Here is a 16901-nt window from a genome sequence, read left to right as displayed (position 1 = left end):
GCACTGCTGTTTGGTCTCATCCTTCCCCAAGAGGTGCTGGGCTGGTTTTGGCCATTCCATCCCACACATCTCAGCACCGGCTCCAGGTGTTCTCCATGCTAAGCAACTGCCATCTGACTCAGCCCTCTCCCTGCCGTGTGGTAGTATTTGATTTATTATTATTATTTTTTTTTAACATCATTGTGAACAAATCCCTAAGCAGTAAAGTCTGTGGGCGTTATTTGAGCAAAATAGCTGGAGGCAGAAGATATTCCACAATTACACATTCCAAAAAACCCGTACAGGGGAAAAAATACTCTTGCAGTTAGTGTATTTTTAGGCTCAAGAGAAGTGGAATAAATACTGAACGGTAATAATGGCGCATTTTTCCAATTTAAGGCACTTTGCGAGTGTTCTCCGCGTCCTATCGTGGCCTTGGCGGTGGGTTGTTGGTAGGATGTTGCCCAGATCTGGGGCTTTGTCACGTCTTGTGGCCCTGGAGACCTTCTGCTCTGGGGCAGGACTGGTTCCCAAGGCTGTGCATACAGCCACGGGTGTTGCCTGAACCTTTTTCTCCCCCCCGTAGGTTTTTGGCAACATCAAACTAGATGAGGAAAGCCACATTAACCGGCACAACAACTTCCGCAGCTTCCTGGGCTCCCTCATGCTCCTTTTCAGGTAAGCAGCCACAGATTCAGGGTTCGGGGCTCTACATCCTTCCCCTCTGCATCCTCCCCGTCCGGAGCTGCTGAGCGTGGCTGTGTTGGTGCAGGAGTGCCACCGGTGAGGCATGGCAGGAGATCATGCTCTCCTGCTTGGAGGGCAAGGGCTGCGAGCCGGACACGACGGCGACGTCCGGGCAGAACGAGAACGAGCGCTGCGGCACCGACCTGGCCTACGTTTACTTCGTCTCCTTCATCTTCTTCTGCTCGTTCCTGGTGAGTTCCTCTCCCCGGGGAAGTGGCTGAGGGAATGTGTCACGTCAGAGCCTGCTCCCCAGCCACACGGGGTCATCCTGGATGCCTTCATCCCACCTTCCGTGGGGTGCAGCCCTGCAGCCACCCAGCACCTTCCCTAGGGCTTTGCTGGGTGAGCACTCTGTGCAAGGCTTAGCATGGAGAGCGCACCGTGCCCTGCATCCCATTACAACCAAGATAGCTCCAATCCTGGGGCTGCTGCTCCTCCAAAACAGCACCTGCTGTTTGTCTCAATTCCTTCTTTAATTCCATCTTCCCATGACTTCCCTTCCTTCTCTGCTTTCTTTGCCCCACTTCCCTTTCTCTCTGTCTTTCTCCTTTTCACTTAGATGCTCAACCTGTTCGTGGCGGTCATCATGGACAATTTTGAGTACCTGACTCGAGATTCCTCCATCCTGGGACCTCACCATCTAGATGAGTTTGTCCGGATCTGGGCAGAGTATGACAGAGCAGCGTGGTATGTAGCCAGCTCCTTCTCTCCCAAGCAGCCTCTCCAAGCTGGTTTTGAGTAGGTGTCTCTGCTTTCTGCTGTTGGAAATCACCTGGCTGCAAGGCCTGGGATGGTCATGGCAAGGCTGCTCTCACTGGTGGTCATTACAAGGGCAGCAGCCAGTTCCTACAATGCCTGGTAGCACAGCCACCTTAGGGGATATCCTGAAGATGCTCATGGTTGGCCACGGTATTAACTCATGGTTCCCGCTGTCCTTCTCCTCCTCTGCCATGCCACAGGCAGGTCCCTCTCTGCATCCTTCCCAGTCTCTGCCCAAGTCGGGCTCCAGAGCCTTGTCCCCAGCATCCACAGCTCCCATTGAGGTGGAGTGGAGGGTGGCTTGTCCCCAGCCTGGGGAGATGCTGGGGGTCTGCTGGGCTCCTGCTAGGTCACCTGTGGAGGACCTTGTCTGGAGGGATTTTAATGGCCTTGGGGAGTTGTGTTGGCTGGGGACAGGCTTGCTCTTACACACCCACCCTACAGGAGATGGGTGCGGTTTATTTCCTGCACTTACAGCTTTGCTGATGAGGACCCCAGTGAGCAAGGCTCCTGTTTGTAGGCAGCACCCCATTCCTGGCATTGGGATGAGCCACACTGCTTGGTCAGGCTTTGGCTTTGGAGCAGAGGAACAGCTCTATGCTGCTCCTCCCAGGATGGCGTGGAGCATCCCAAGGGCTGTGTGGAGCCCTAAGCAGAGCGGAGAGCACCATGAAGGTGTCTTGCGTGGCCCCTTCCTCCCCTAGCCTGGGGACAGCCTCTTTGGAGCCATGTCCTACCACTGTGCCAGGGTGCTCTGAACTCAGGACCCTGGGCCAGTGCATGTGATCCTTATGGAAGCTTCACCTCCTCTGCTAATCTCCTGCCTCTTGAGAAATCAGGAGGTTTTTTTAAGCCTAATATAATCTCCTGGCACAGTTTCCTGCACCTTTTGTCTCCAGCCTGGTTCAGTTCAGTGCTGGCCACGTTCCTCCCACGTGGTTTCCAACCAGTGCCCAGTGCTTTTGCATGGGCAGGTGGGTTGGCTTGTTAGCAGGTAGCTGTGCCTAGGGGAAGATGAGCACGGGTGAGTAGATGTCCAGAGGGTATACGAGATGAAACACCCTCTGCTTGGTGTGGGATTCCTCACCTGAGGGTATGGGGAAGGTTTTCTTCACACCAGCCACTCCCTCACCCCCATACTGGTGTCTGGGTCCCAAGGGCAGCCGCTGCAAAAGCTCCTCTCTGATTTCTGAGCAAAGCATGCTCTTCGTCATGATGCATAACTGGTGGGTAGGGGCTGTGAGCAGGAGATGGTGGTGCTGGGACCCCTGGGGCAGCCCTGGCCCTCACTGTGGGGTGAAGAACAGGTGAGTACATCCCAGTGGGTCCCACCACCTGCGTGGGGCGCAGCTCTGCACCCTGACACTGAGAACATTTCAGGAAGAGTCTCAGGGGAGACCACACAAGTCCTACATACACCAGGGAGGCTCAGGGACTGGTTTTGCCCTCATGGTTGGCTTCGCTCTGGCCAGTGATGGGGAGGGGACGGGAGAAGATGAAGGAGAAACCTGAGGCAAAGGCACAGGGTAGGGCAGTAATGCTGCTCTTTGCCTCCCTGTATGGTTTCCCTCCAAGCTTGTCCAAGGATGCCCAGGAGGCTGCAGCACCCTGCACCTCAGCACATCCACCCCACAGTCCTGCTTCCCAGGGGGCTCTGAGCTGGTGCAGGGTCAGGAGCTCAGCATCCCCGTGCTCTGTCCTGCCAGCTCCCCACCTCAACTGCTTCCTTATTTCAGCAGTGATGGAGGGATACGTGTGGTATCCTGCCACTGCTACTGCTGGGTCTGGGTCTGGGAGAAAAGGGATGTGTGAATGGAGGGTTTGCTTCTAATAATGTGTACCCTTGGCAGAGCGTGGTCTGGTGATCGGAGCACAGGAGTGGGCCGCCAGAGACCTAGGTGCTAGTGCCAGACCCACCGGCCACCAGCTGGTCACATTATCTCTCCCTGTCTCAGGTTCCCCAGATACTGGAGATACAATTGACTCAGCTGCCAACCTCTCTGGAAGGACCAGAGGGTTCTGGTGTGGGAGATGCAGCTCTCCACCAGGAGCGCTCACTCGTGGTTGCTAGAACCCAACCAATGTCTCCCCTCTAAAAGCTCAGCCCTCTCCCACCAACTGTAGATAGCCAGGGGCACGATGAGGAAGGGCGATGGGGTGGTGCCCATTGCTTACACCGCGTTTCTCCAGGGTCAACGTGGGTCAGGGTGAGGAGGTGCGAGCTGACTCACGATGGAGAGGGCAGCAGCTGGTGCTCACAGCTCCCCCTCTCTGGGTCTGACAGAGCCAGAAGGAGAAGAGCCATGCACCCCTGGGGATCTTGCCCCGCAGCCGGTCCTAGCCCCCTGGTTAAGCTCTCCACCCTCTCAGTGTCCTATTAACCCACCTGTGCTTCCTTTGCAGCGGCAGGATCTCGTATAAGGATATGTACAAATTAGTACGGGTGATCTCGCCTCCTCTGGGCCTAGGAGAGAACTGCCCCTACAGGGTGGCGTGCAAGGTTTGCCTCCCAGTCCTCCGCCACAACCTGGCCACGGGACGCACCATCCACCCCTCCTTCCCCCCGCTCCGCCGCCACCGCGCCTCCCGAGGGAACCCTCACGTTGCTTTCCTTTGAGTTTAAAGAGGTCTGCGGCCTCCCAGAGCCAGCAGCTGTCCCCTCCGGGGGGGCCCAGAGCCTCCCGGGGTGGGTTTTGACAAATTGTGCCAACCCCTCCTTGCGCCCCATCAGCTCAGAGCCTCAGCTCGGTGGACATGTGCCCCTGTCCCCACGCGGATCCTCCAGGTGGCATCCGTGGGAGCAGGGCTTTTTCTCGCCCCTGCTGGTGAAGGGGGCTCAGGTGTGGTTCGCTCCTGGGGATGGAGGGCTGGGTGAAGGCAGAAGGGTGTCAGGGGCTCGTTTGCTTTGGAGAGGGAGGATGGGGAGGCCAGGGTGACCCCGCTCCCTGTAGGACACCTGGGGACGTGGTGCTGCGCCTGGCTCACCGTGCTCTAAGTGTGATGTTCAGAGGACACACAGCGATCTCTCTGGGGAGCTATGCTCTTGCTCATCTTGCCCTTGGCTTGCCAGAGCTGCCAGAAGGAGGTGGCACCAGGGATCTTCTGGGGCCAGGCTTGCTCTGCGGTGGCCACCCCAGCTCACGGTCCCCCCAGGGACAACAGTCACTCGTGCTCATTCCTGGTTCCCGGAGCTCAGCCATCCCTCTGTTTGAGGCAACTTCTCAGCTGTGAGCCCAAGGCAGTGGTCTGACCTCCTTGTGCACCTCTGCACCTTCTTTTAGATTGATTCTTGGGGTGGCAACTGAGAAAATTCCCACACTGCTGCCTTCACAACACCCACGTCTGTGTCTGTGGCACAAGAGGATGAACCACAGCGCTCTATCTTCCCCCTTCGTCCCTCACAGCATCTGAGGTGTGCTCCCCAGTCTTTATCCTGGAAGGGAAGAGGTTACACAGCATCCTCTCTGCTGTGTTTCCTCCAGCCAGCATCCCTGAAGTGGGTCTGTCACCCTCCACAGGTGCCCATAGGGATGATGCACGCATCTGGAGTCTCGCAGGAAGACTAAGACCAGGAGCAAAGCAGAGGAAGCCAGACAAGCCTCGGGCACTCAGTCAGCTCATTTATGAAGAGGGGGTTGGGGGTTTTCTTGCAGGAATCTCAGACAGCTCATCCCTTCAAGGAGGCAGTCCACGCAGTCTTTCCACTCTTCTCTGTTGCATGCCTGGCAAAATGCTTGGGTCCTGCAGATAGAAGACACCTCCAGGAGGAAATTCTGTCCTTTCTCAGTTGGCTTTGGGGCTTTGCTGGGAAATTCTGCTCTCCTGAGCCAGCGCACCTGGTGTGCTTGTAAGGGTACCTGTGATGATCTCTGGTAGGAGGGAGATCTGCAGCTGTCTGGGCTTTCTGCTGGCTCTGTGGGGTGCACAGAGCAGTGGAGGTGGTGGGTAGACCTCCCTCTGGCCGCCTCTTCATTGTGCACCATCATCTCCTCCCTGAGTACGGGGCATTCCAAGGACATGAGAGATTTCCAGGGATTCCTCCTGGCCTGGAACAATTCCAAGCAGACAACTGGTGAAGAAAGAAAACCTATGTGGTCATCATGTTTTGCTACTGTGGTCCAGATCGCCAAATGCCAACTCTGCTTACTCATCTTGTAGCTGGGGAAGTCTGCCCTACACATCACAGTGCACAGGCTCACCTTCCTGGAGGCAGCAAGAGCCATCATTTCCAAAGTGGTGTAAGAGAGCAAGCTCGCAGGCCTTCATCACCAGGCAATTTGACAGTAAATGCTTGCAGAATAACAAAAATATGTTTATGGAGTGGGAGACAAGATGCTCTGGACAAGGTGGTGCCTGGCAACTTCAGGATGCTGCGTAGGGGTGCAACGTGGTATGGAAGCTTATCTGCTGGGCCATCTGCAGGTGGGCTCACAAGATACAGAAAGCCTTCCCGTGGAAATCCAGCAAGCTCTGTCCTTGTGCTGGGGTGAGCGTGTCTAGTAATTGCACCTCACTGAGAATGCACCCTGACAGGCAGCTCTGTGCCCTGGGGCTCTCTCTGCCTTTCTTCATCCCCTTCTACTTCTGTCAGCCCATGCTGGGACCAGCTCTGGGAGCCATCCTGTCCAGAAAGATAGTATTTTGCATGCCTTCCTGTGCTTGGCTCCATGGGGACGTGGCTTCTGGGCACAGCTGTGCTGAGCAAAATGATTTAAGATCTCTGCTCTGAGCAGATGCAATGTAGGCAGCCTGTGTGTAAGAGCAGCACAGTTCTTGTGCAGTATCTGCTGGGTTTTGATGCAAACTCTTGCTTTCATGGGAATCCATTCCTCTTTCATTGCACAGAGAATCTTGGTACAAAAGGTGAAGTCTGACATATGCTGGGAGTGCTAAAATCCACTCTGCCAGGAAGGACGTGTTCAAGGTCACTGTCTTGCTTCCTTGTTGCACAAAGCTTTTGAGCATGTTAATTCTGAAGTCATCATCTCACCTTCAGACGCCTTGAGTCAGTGCGCAGCCAGCTCTGCCATGGTGCTGCTTATGGACCGCTGGATCTGGGTATTTTCTCTTGCCCATCCCATCCCTGCATTATCATCATCTTCTTTCCAGGCCTTTTAGATGTGTCCATTCCACAAAGCACCCAACAACAGGTGATCATATCAGAAACATCAGAACTGACGTAGTGGGGACCTCTTTGGCTGGGGGCGGCTTCCAAAGCAGCTGATGCCCTTGAGAAGTGGAGATATCCCCTCTCTTTTCCTCTCAGCACTGGAGCTGGGAAACAGCCAGCATCCCAATGGCATCCCTCTCTCCCCAGCCACCTGTCCAAGCTGGGTTTCTCTCCATCTTCCTCCCGTCCTTGCCGTGATGACCGATGCTGCTGTTGCCCTTCTCCATCAGCCACCTCCCAGTGGTGCAGGTCAGCAGCTTGGCATGAGGGGAAGAAGAGGTGGCCGAGCCCAGCATCCCCAGGAAATGTATGTAGGCATCCTTCTGGGTGTGCAGAGCCTGGCGCAGGGCGTTTCTGGTGACAGTGACCCTAGGCTGGCCCTGGTAAAGACGAGAAACGAGAGGCGAGGCCCGTCCTAGCTGTCCCCCATGGGAAACCCAAACGAACCCCAATGTTGGAAGGCCCAAACAGCTGCCTCTGCTGAGACTCTTTAAACTCCAACCTGGTGGAACTTGCAGCCGCATGCGGGAGAGAGCCAGGGCGGGAGCATGGCATGCACAACTTTTTCCTCCTGATTTTATTTTTTCAGCCGATTCAGCATGCCTTTTGCACTGGTGCATGGTGGGAAAGCGGTCCATCCGCAGAGCCAGACGGAAGCAACTGGGCATCTTCCTTTGACAAGTGACCCTGGCCCACTGCCTTCTATGCAAGACGCTGCCTCCCAATTGCATAGACCTTATGAGATGGGGATACACAGCCTTCCGGCTATGGGTTAGGTGGCCACACAAAGCAAACCCCAGGCCCCCGGGAGGGAAGAACACGACGCAGGCCACTGAGCGCATTGAGTCGCTGTGGTGCAAACCACCCGACCTCCGATAACCCATGGCTCGAGTGCCGTGTATCTGATTTATACCACTCGCACACAGCCCTGGAACCCTGTGGGACGAGGCGGGGGCCGCTGGAGGGCCGTAGGGACGGGGTGAGGCAGGAGGAGGACTCCCGGGCTGCTGGCGAGGTGGGCGCTTGAGGCCAGCAGCAGAGCGGGGTGAGTCGCTTTCTGCCAGCATTCCTGGGTCTGTGTGAGCAGTGCTATAAATCCACATCAGGACAGTCTCTCATGTATGATTTGCCTTGATTAACGGGTTTCCTGTTCTTTTCCTGTTTGTCCGTTTGTTTTTTCTCTCCTGTTTCCTGTACTATTTTGTTCGTACGTTTTTTCTGCTCTCTGGGAATGCCTCCTCTCTCTCTCTGCATCTCCCTCCCTCCCCTTCCCCCTCCATGAGCAGTGGCCGAATCCATTACACTGAGATGTATGAAATGCTGACTCTTATGTCACCACCGCTAGGCCTCGGCAAGAGATGTCCTTCCAAAGTGGCCTATAAGGTAGATCAACCCTTCCTTCTATGGGGGCTTAGGGCCGAGCAGGAGCCGGTGGGCGGTGGGGCTGGGGGACCTGGGGTATGCTGGAGGCTTCCAACCCATGGTGTGCCCAGAAGGGTGCTGGCCACGCTGGCAGGTCCCTGCTGCCCATGTGGGTGACGCTGCCCTTGTCAGTTGCAAACTTGGAGAGCTCTGGGTTGGAAAATCCCTGAGGAAGAGCAGGGAGAGGGGCAGCGGTAGGGGCAGTGTGGAGGTGGGAGGGTTGGAAACAAGGTGAGGAGTGGGTCCGTAGCACTCTCAGGAGGGCGGCATGTCTCTAGGACCTCTAGCCCAGGAGTTTGACCCCTGGGCTTGCAGCTGCCCTTGTCCCAGCCAGCTAAACCCCACAGAGATGGGAAGCAGAGGGGCAGAAAGGACGCATCCTGCAGGAGCAGCTCTGCAGCACGTTGGCTTGAGACATACCAGGGACATCTCGTGCTACGGGGATGCCCAGGTGTCTCCAATAGACAGCTCTGAGCTTTACAGGATGCCCAGGGAACCCTGAAGGATGTGGGATGGGAACAGCTAGGATGAGACCTGGAGCAATGTGCCTCCCAGGCTGGAGTGAGCTGGGGCTTCCCTTGGCAGCTGGTTGCTGCCCTTTCAGCAGCACTGGCAGAGGTGCTAGCAATAAGGGGATCCGTATGCTTGCAAGCACACTGCAGCACTTGTGTGTGTGCTTTCACATGCATATGCCCACCACAGAGTAGAAGGCAGGGAGAGGACACAAGAAGCCAGGGGGAAGGGACTGGGCAGGGAAGGGATGAGCCCAGGCATTCACAAAGCAAAATATACTCTCTGGAAAGTGGATCTGGTCACTTTGGATTGCACCCCCGCCTGCCCAGGGTGGGGAAGGAGCATGGCGTGTCTAACCTGCCTTGGTTGCCCTCCTCTCTTTCCTCCTGCACTTTTTCTCCCCCTCCTTCCCTACCCCACCCTTGGATAATTCGGACCCTGTGCATGTGCTGGCAAACTTCATCTCTGAAAGACGCAAAAAGGGGCGCCAGGATGTAGCATGCTAGAGGAACCGAGCCGATCCGAAGTCCCTGAAGGTTAGGGACCCTCCTCTCCCCTGCCCCAGGTGGGAAGGGTTGAGAGCTGGAAAGCCAAACCACCCAGGAACGGAGACTTGAGCCCCCTCTCCCCCTCCCCAGCACCTCTGACTCCCGTTCCCCTGACGGGTCAGGCATTCACAAGGTGCTGGGAGGTGACCCAGTGTCAGGCACGTTTTTGGGGAGGGGGCCCAGGGGCCGTTCCTGGGGCGCAGGAGGAGCCCTGGAAGGCAGTGAGCCGGTGTCCTGGGGTGGAAGGAGCCGGGGTGGGGGGGGATGGCGGGGTGATCCTTGCCCTTCTTTTTTGGCTGTGCTGTTTTGACACTCTTTGTTGCTTTTTATTTTATTATTATTATTTTATTTAATTTTATTTTACTTTTCCTTTTATTTAACATTTGATTTCTTTTCCTCCAGCCTGGTCGATGTGTTTTTCGATATTGTTTTCCGTCCGCTGTTTTCTTCTCTCTCTTGCGCAGAGACTGGTGCTGATGAACATGCCCGTGGCCGAGGACATGACGGTCCATTTCACCTCCACCCTGATGGCGCTGATACGCACCGCCCTGGACATCAAAATTGCCAAAGGTAATGGCACTGGAGTTGGGGATGGGCAGAGCAGGAGCGTTTTGGAGCAGTCCTGTTGGCATCGTGGCCAAAGCAGGGTTGAGTCAGGAGTGTGGACGGAAGTGATTGACCCAAGCAAACAGATTTCTGCTGCTCGTAGGGAGCAAAATTGCATTTATTTAGGGAAGAGGTGGCCAGTTTTCCACTAGAAGCTCCTCCTAGAGCAAAACCAGCTTGATGTCCACTGTGCAAAAAAGGAGAGGGAGAATTCCCCTTCCTCCTCAAGTGGAAAGCCAAACCAAGAAGGGAGACACATCACGTGTGCCTGGCTCTTAAGACTGAGGAACAGAAATCTATCTCGCAGCGAGCACAAGATGTACAGAGCTGAAAAAACAGGTTTTTTTGTTGTTGTTGTTGCTGGAAACATTCTGATTCATCAGATCAAAAGCTTTCTGCGGAAACATGCCACTTTCAAATTGTCCCCTGGGAAGAGTTCAGAAAGCCCAACCCAGGCAAGATCAGCAGGAGCCCAGTGCTGCCTGCATCATGAAACATCAGGTTTGAGCCCTTTCTGGATAAAGCAGAGATTTGAACCTGGCCAAATTCCCTCACCCAGAGGCACCCAAGGCTCTGTTTGGCGTGTGTTAATGGCTTACTTTGAGCCTGGTTCTTCCACAGCTCAGCAGATCCCTTCAGAACTGGCCAAAGAGCTCTGCTCCTTTAAGGGCTTTAGCCAAGCGGAGCTGCTCTTCCACCAGCACATGATCCGTTCCCCAGCAAAAAGAAAGTGGGGCAGCAGCAGGTGTGTGTGGGCTGGAGTAGGATTGGAGCGGCAGAGACGGACCCAAGGCGAGCTCGAAGATGGCAGCTTTGAGTGGGAGGGCAGGGGATGGGAGATGGCGGCACATATGGAGGGAATGGTGGGAAAGTTTCCCCGCAAGAGCAGGAGAGCAGGCTGCCTGATGGAACATGGCTCTCCCAGCCCTGAGAGCTGGGTGCTGCTCATCTCTGCGAGTGAGCCTCACTTCAGGACGGGGAAGAGGTGTCTTTAGATGGGTGCCAGGTCTTGATGTACATGGGCTGCTTTTTGCTTGCTGTTCAAGGTGGTGCAGATTGGCAGCAGTTAGACTCTGAGCTTCAAAAGGAGATCCTGACCATTTGGCCTCACCTGTCCCAGAAGATGCTCGACCTGTTGGTACCCATGCCAAAAAGTGAGTCTCTGCCTGGGCCGTGACCTCTGCCAAATTCTCATTGCACCTGCAGCAGCATCTTCCCATTGGGAGATGGGGGCCAGTCAGATCCATCCCTGGCTGGGGAAGAGGTGGGAAGGGGGTTTGTGCTGCTACAAGCCTTGCTCATGGGAGCCCTTTGGGAAAACACCCAGTTTACAGTGGTGGTCTCCCGTAAATCATCTCTGGAGCAGCTAGATGAGCATCACTTCACAGAATCACAGAACGATTGAGGTTTGAAGGTACTTCTGGAGGTCCCCCGGCTCAACCTCATTGCTCACTGGCACCATTCATCTGTTGATGTGATGAGGATGTGCATTTTGGTGGTTTATTATGGTGCTGCCAAGACATTTCCATCCATTTCATCTCCTCCCAAGTACCTGAATGTTCAACTCTTTCACTGCCCCAGTGGTGAGAAGTTTGTGGGTGACCAGGGCATCCCACAGCAGGGCCCTTCCTGAGATCAGTGCTGGTGCCTTCAGATCTGCTATTTCTATTAACACAAAAGCATCCTTTCTTCCTTCTCCTCTCACGCCCTCAGCCTCTGACCTGACTGTTGGCAAAATATATGCAGCCATGATGATCATGGATTACTACAAGCAGAGCAAGGCCAAGAAGCAGAGGCAGCAGCTGGAGGAGCAGGTGAGGCTCAGAGGGGGCACGTGGTGCTCAGGATGGGTTTTTTTTTTGGAGCCCTTTCTCAGGGACAGCATTACTTCATGCCAAATCCTGACCTGACACCTGTCCAGCTCCCAGCTGGCTGGGGAGCCAAGGTGAGGATGTCCAAGGGGCTCTTGGTTTGCGTGGTGTTGGCTTTCTACAGGTCCTGCCCATCCCTTGGTGCGTGTTGGGTTTTGTTGGCTACAGACACGTGTTCGTGCGTCCTCAGCCTCTGACAGTGAACACAAGCACACCCTCACCTCCCCGTGCTTTCTCAGTGAAGACCTGAGCTGTGTTTCATGCAGGCTCAGCTTCTTCCTTTCTTCCCCGCAGAAAAACGCGCCCATGTTCCAGCGCATGGAGCCATCCTCTTTGCCGCAGGAAATCATCTCGAATGCAAAGGCTCTGCCTTACCTCCAGCAGGACACCCTCACGGGGCTGTGAGTATTGCCTTGACAAGGGGGAAGGTTTTCCTGCAGCTTCTCTATTTCTGGAAGGGGAAATGGGCGCTGCTTCAGCTCTCCAAAGAGCGTGGTGTTTGTATTGGGGATCTCTGCACTGGGGCTGAGCATGGGGACCTCCCGTGATGGCAACTCCTGTGTTGTGCCCACCCTGAAGCCAGACCATCATTGCAGGAGCAGCCGGAGCGGGTTCCCCTCGCTGAGCCCGCTCTCACCACAGGAGATCTTCCAGCTGGCGTGCATGGATCCGGCCCACGGGCAGTTCCAGGAGCACCAGTCTCTGGTAAAGCCACGCGCTGCCTGCCGGGCACTGCCTGTGCTCCCAGGAGGATGCTGGTGGGCGCGGGGAGGTGTGGGACCTGTTTTGGGATCTGGCCCCTCAGCTCTTGCAGACAGGGCTGCAAGCACGGTCCGATGCCCTGCAGTAAAACATCCTTCTTTTCGCAGGCTGCACTTTTTTACCCCCCTGAGCGCTCATTTCAGTGGGTTACCCCGTGCTGAGCGATGGTATCTGACGTTTTCGGATTCGTGTCCATTTTGTCGTCAGTGCTGGCGTCCCTGACCCAAACCATCACCACGGGGTGCACCCCGCCGGCCTCGCACACGTGCCGGCAGCAGTGTCCGTGTGTGTGTGTGCGTCCATACGCGTATTTCTCTCTCCGTGTCTGTGTGTGTGCAGCCGCGCACCTCCCCGACGCCTGTCGGGTACCACCGTGCATCTCCAGCCCGGTCTGTGTCCCCGTGCTCTGTCACACTCTGTGAGCTGTGTACCACTCACACGTGCGGCCCCTGTCCCTTCTGCCAAATGTCCCTCCGTTTGACACGGGTCCTGTGCCCCGTTCCCCTACATCGGGGATTGGGAAGGAGGTCAAGCCCAGGTGGCTGGGCTGATCTAGGCAAGGTTTGCACTGCCAGCACTGAAGGAAAGAGATGCGAGGTGGACTGGACGTCGGGTGAGCCTGAAGTCCCACACCTGAGCTCACCTGGTCTGCGAAATGGATGTCGTTTTGAGTGGCTCCATGGCTGTGATCTGTCCCAGACTTCCCTGTTGGCCCACTTAAAACCCATCCCAGGCTGCCCATCCCCCACCAGGAGCAGCACCCAACCGTGCCCCTACCCTATCCCAAGAGCGTGGCTGTGTGTTTGTTTCCAGGAGCCAGAGGTTAGGGAGTTTCAAAGAGTGCAGCCCTCTAACCGTGGCAGCTACCTTCCCGTGGACACTCAGGACCACGCTGTCTCTGGGAGGGCCTCCTCCATGCCTCGTCTCACTGTGGATCCCCAGGTAAAGCCAAGCAAAGCCCCCATGGGTGCCGGGTCCAAGCAAAGCCTACCAGGTAACACTGGTGATAAAACCTTCCAAGCCCCATGGCTCAACAGGGCCTGGGATGGGGGCATTTCCCCACCAGTGGGATACTCCCCAAGGAGGAGAGCTGCTGTCTGCTCTGCCATGGGGACCAGCAGTGTGGAGCAGCCAGGGGAATCACTCACTTGCTCTTGGAGCAGGACCACGCTGGGACACCGCGGGGACCCGATGTGACGGGATGACCTCCTTTCCTCCAGCCCTGAGACTGGCTGAGGTGTGAGGAGTCCCTGCTCGGATGCCAAGTGATGTCCCAGAGGATGAAACACTGTCTCCTTGTGTCCCCTTGTCCCATCACACGTGCTTGTCCGCATGTGTCCCCAGACGGTCTGTCTGGGTGAGCCCAGGCCACATTTCACCTCGTTTGTCTGCCTGGTTTCTCTGTTGTTCTGTCTTGTATTCAGCCTCGACTGAGACACAGGACGTTTTCTGGGGTTCGATTTCACAGCCCTTCCCTGTGAAGTCTGGTTCCTCATAGGGGTGCTGGTGCAGCCTGGCATCACTGTGGGGTGCTTTGGGGAGCGCGAAGGGGAAGGGAAGCTTTGCCTTATGAAATTCAACCACTGGGGAGATAGTTGGGAAGAAAGGAGGAGAGGAGACAGGGAAAAGAAGCCTTTCCAAGGCTGGAAAGGCAAAAAACTGCTAAAATAAAGTGGAGGGAAATATATAAGATGGTCAGAGGGCTGGAGCACCTCTCCTATGGAGAAAAGCTGAGGAAGCTGGGCTTGTTCAGCCTGGAGATGACAAAGCTCCAAGGAGACCTCATTGTGGCCTTCCAGTACTTGAAGGGAGCTTATAAACGGGAGGGGACTGACTTTGTACATGGTCTGATAGTGACAGGACAAGGGGGAATGGCTTTAAACTAAAAGAGGGGAGATTTAGGTGAGGTGTTAGGAGGAAATACTTTGCTCAGAGTGGTGAGGTGCTGGCCCTGCTGCCCAGAGCTGTGGGTGCCCAATCCGTGGAGGTGCCCCAGGCCATGGATGGGCCCTGGGCAGCCTGAGCTGGGGGGGGGGGAGCCAGCCCATGGCAGGAGGCAGGCTGGGGGGGATAGAATCACCGTTCTGTGATTCTGTCAAGGGGATGATGTTTTCCACTGAGCATATGAGAAAACAAGCTGGAAGGAAGGGAGAAGGTAGGAAAGTGAAGTGAGGAAGAGGAGTGATAACGTGAGCAGGGTGAGAGGGGCTGAGTGCAGGGGAAGGGGACATGGGGACAGGAGAGGAGTCTGGAAATGCTGTAAAAATAACCACCGAGTGAGGGGCACTGGAGGGATGGGGCACTCCCTGCTCTCTCATCACAATTTCTCCTGCAGTGCCCCTGTTCGTTCCACTGGTCCCATTCCCAAAGTGGGAGGGATGCTGCAGCAGCCTGGGGGCCATGGGCCGGTACTCACTGCATCACTGTGCCACGGACAGGATGCAGCCGCCCCTCTTCTGGCTCCCAGAGCTTTGAGCCATGCTTGGGCACTTTGCTAGCAGCGCACTTCAGCTTTCTTTCTAGCCCTAATTTGTGGCGAGGTCATTTAGGGGACCGTGCCCAGGTTGGCCGCCCCTAAACCTCCCGGTGCTAAGGAGCTCGTGGTGACAGCGGTGGTGGGGCTCTGGCTGGAGCATCCCGTGCTCACCCCGTCACCGTCTGCCCGGGGTCATTGCAGGTGGTGACGGACACCAGCTCGATGCGGCGGTCGTTTTCCACCATCCGAGACAAGCGCACCAACACCTCCTGGCTGGATGAATTCTCCATGGAGCGCAGCAGCGACAACACCTACAAGTCCCGCCGGCGCAGCTACCACTCCTCGCTCCAGCTCTCTGCCCGGCGCCTCAACGCTGACTCAGGTGAATGAGAACCCCTTCCCGTGTCTCCGAAAATCAGCCCGGCGTCGTCCCTCCTCGTCCCCATTGCGGGGACGTGGAGCAGGGACCGATGGACTTTGCTGCAGGCCACAGGTCTGAGGGGCACCGCTCGGGCGGCAGGGAGCGGGGCCGATCCAAAGAGCGCAAGCACTTGCTGTCCCCTGACATCTCCCGCTGCAACTCAGAGGAGAGGAGTCCCCAGGCTCACGATGAGTCCCCAGAGCGGCGACGCGAGTCCCGGTCCCCCAGCGAGGGCAGGTCGCAAACGCCCAACAGGCAGGTGGGTGGAAAAGCCCTTCCTAAGTGCAATGGGGTGCTTGGTAGTTGGCCTCAAGTTGCGCCAGGGGAGGTTTGAGTTGGATAAAAAGAAGAAGTTCTTCTCAGAAGGAGCAGCAGGGCCACTGGCACAGGCTGCCGGGGGAGTGGTGGGGTCACCATCCCTGGAGGTGTTCCAGAACTGTGGAGATGTGGCACTGAGGGACGTGGGCAGTGGTGGTAGTGGGTTGGGGTTGGACCTGGTGATCTGAGAGGTCTTTTCCAACCTTAATGATTCTGTGATTCCATGATGGGGGCTCTGCAATGCCTCTCCTCCTGGTGGTGGCATCTCTTCTTGTCCCCAGCAAGGATGAGCGTGGCATTGTTTGCTTGAGGTTGCAGGGGAGGTCCCCACATAGGTCCTGGTGCCTCTTGAGCTGGTTTCACCACCATGGCACCTGCTCCCAGCCAAAGCTGAGGAGTCCCAGCTGCACAAGCTGGAGATGGCAGTGCTCGAAGCCCATGGATATGCTACCAGCAGAGAGAACAGCAGCCAAAGCACTTCCCGCTGCGGGTCTGCAGTGCCGGTCACATTATGCAAAAAGCTTTTTGCTTGTTTCCGCCTTGAGCGGAGCTCAGCCCCTGTGTCTCTTCGCAGGGAACGGGTTCCCTGAGCGAAAGCTCCATCCCCTCCATCTCGGACACCAGCACACCCCGGCGAGGCCGCCGCCAGCTCCCACCGGTGCCCCCGAAACCGCGTCCCCTCCTGTCCTACGCCTCCATGCTGCGGCACGCCGCCGGAGACGCCTCACCACCTCCCGAGGAGACCGAGGGGGGGTCCCCGCTCCTCTCCAAGGAGCCCAACGCCGCCGGCCTGACCGAGTCTTCCAGCTCCCCAGCGGGGAAGCCGAGCCGGCCGTCCACCCCGCAGCGTTACATCTCGGAGCCCTACCTGGCCCTGCACGACGACTCGCACGCCTCGGACTGCGGCGAGGAGGAGACGCTCACCTTCGAGGCGGCCGTGGCCACCAGCCTGGGTCGTTCCAACACCATCGGTTCGGCCCCGCCGCTGCGACACAGCTGGCAGATGCCCAACGGGCACTACCGGCGGCGGAGGCGAGGGGCCGGGCAGGGAGTGATGTGCGGGGCCAGCATCGACGTGCTCAGCGACACCGAGGAAGATGACAAGTGCTAGAGGCTGCGTCCCCGCCGCTGCCACCCCGCCGCCCTGCCCTCTCCAATGCATGCTCTTCGCCACGCCTGGGAATGAAACGAAACCGAAGCCAAACGCAGGGGGAAGTGTTTAAAAAAAAAAAAAAAAAAAAAACCAACAAAAAAAAATAAAAGAAAAGAAGACAACCCAACTGATCGGAATGGGGGAACACAACAACAA

The 16901-nt window shown here is 56.5% G+C and overlaps 1 protein-coding gene across 5 annotated transcripts in view; it reads left to right on the top strand.

The window, feature by feature from the left end:
* CACNA1E (calcium voltage-gated channel subunit alpha1 E) overlaps positions 1–16781 on the top strand; it is a 94270-nt gene extending 77489 nt beyond the window's left edge. For 3 of the 5 annotated variants that reach the window (XM_021405097.1, XM_021405098.1, XM_021405100.1), the window contains 13 exons: positions 566–657; positions 752–917; positions 1286–1413; positions 7942–8038; positions 9603–9708; positions 10791–10898; positions 11458–11558; positions 11910–12016; positions 12212–12320; positions 13191–13319; positions 15055–15235; positions 15340–15533; positions 16167–16703. In XM_021405097.1, the coding sequence (XP_021260772.1) occupies positions 566–657; positions 752–917; positions 1286–1413; positions 7942–8038; positions 9603–9708; positions 10791–10898; positions 11458–11558; positions 11910–12016; positions 12212–12320; positions 13191–13319; positions 15055–15235; positions 15340–15533; positions 16167–16703 (2055 nt within the window). Of the gene's footprint in view, positions 1–565; positions 658–751; positions 918–1285; positions 1414–7941; positions 8039–9602; positions 9709–10790; positions 10899–11457; positions 11559–11909; positions 12017–12211; positions 12321–13190; positions 13320–15054; positions 15236–15339; positions 15534–16166 lie in introns of those variants that run through there. The other 2 variants (XM_021405099.1, XM_021405101.1) reach the window with 2 other exon arrangements.

The sequence above is a fragment of the Numida meleagris genome, chromosome 7, assembly GCF_002078875.1.
Source record: "Numida meleagris isolate 19003 breed g44 Domestic line chromosome 7, NumMel1.0, whole genome shotgun sequence".
NCBI classification, from domain to species: Eukaryota; Metazoa; Chordata; class Aves; order Galliformes; family Numididae; genus Numida; species Numida meleagris.
Note: the sequence above shows the minus strand (reverse complement) of the source record. Positions and strands in the feature narration are given on the sequence as shown.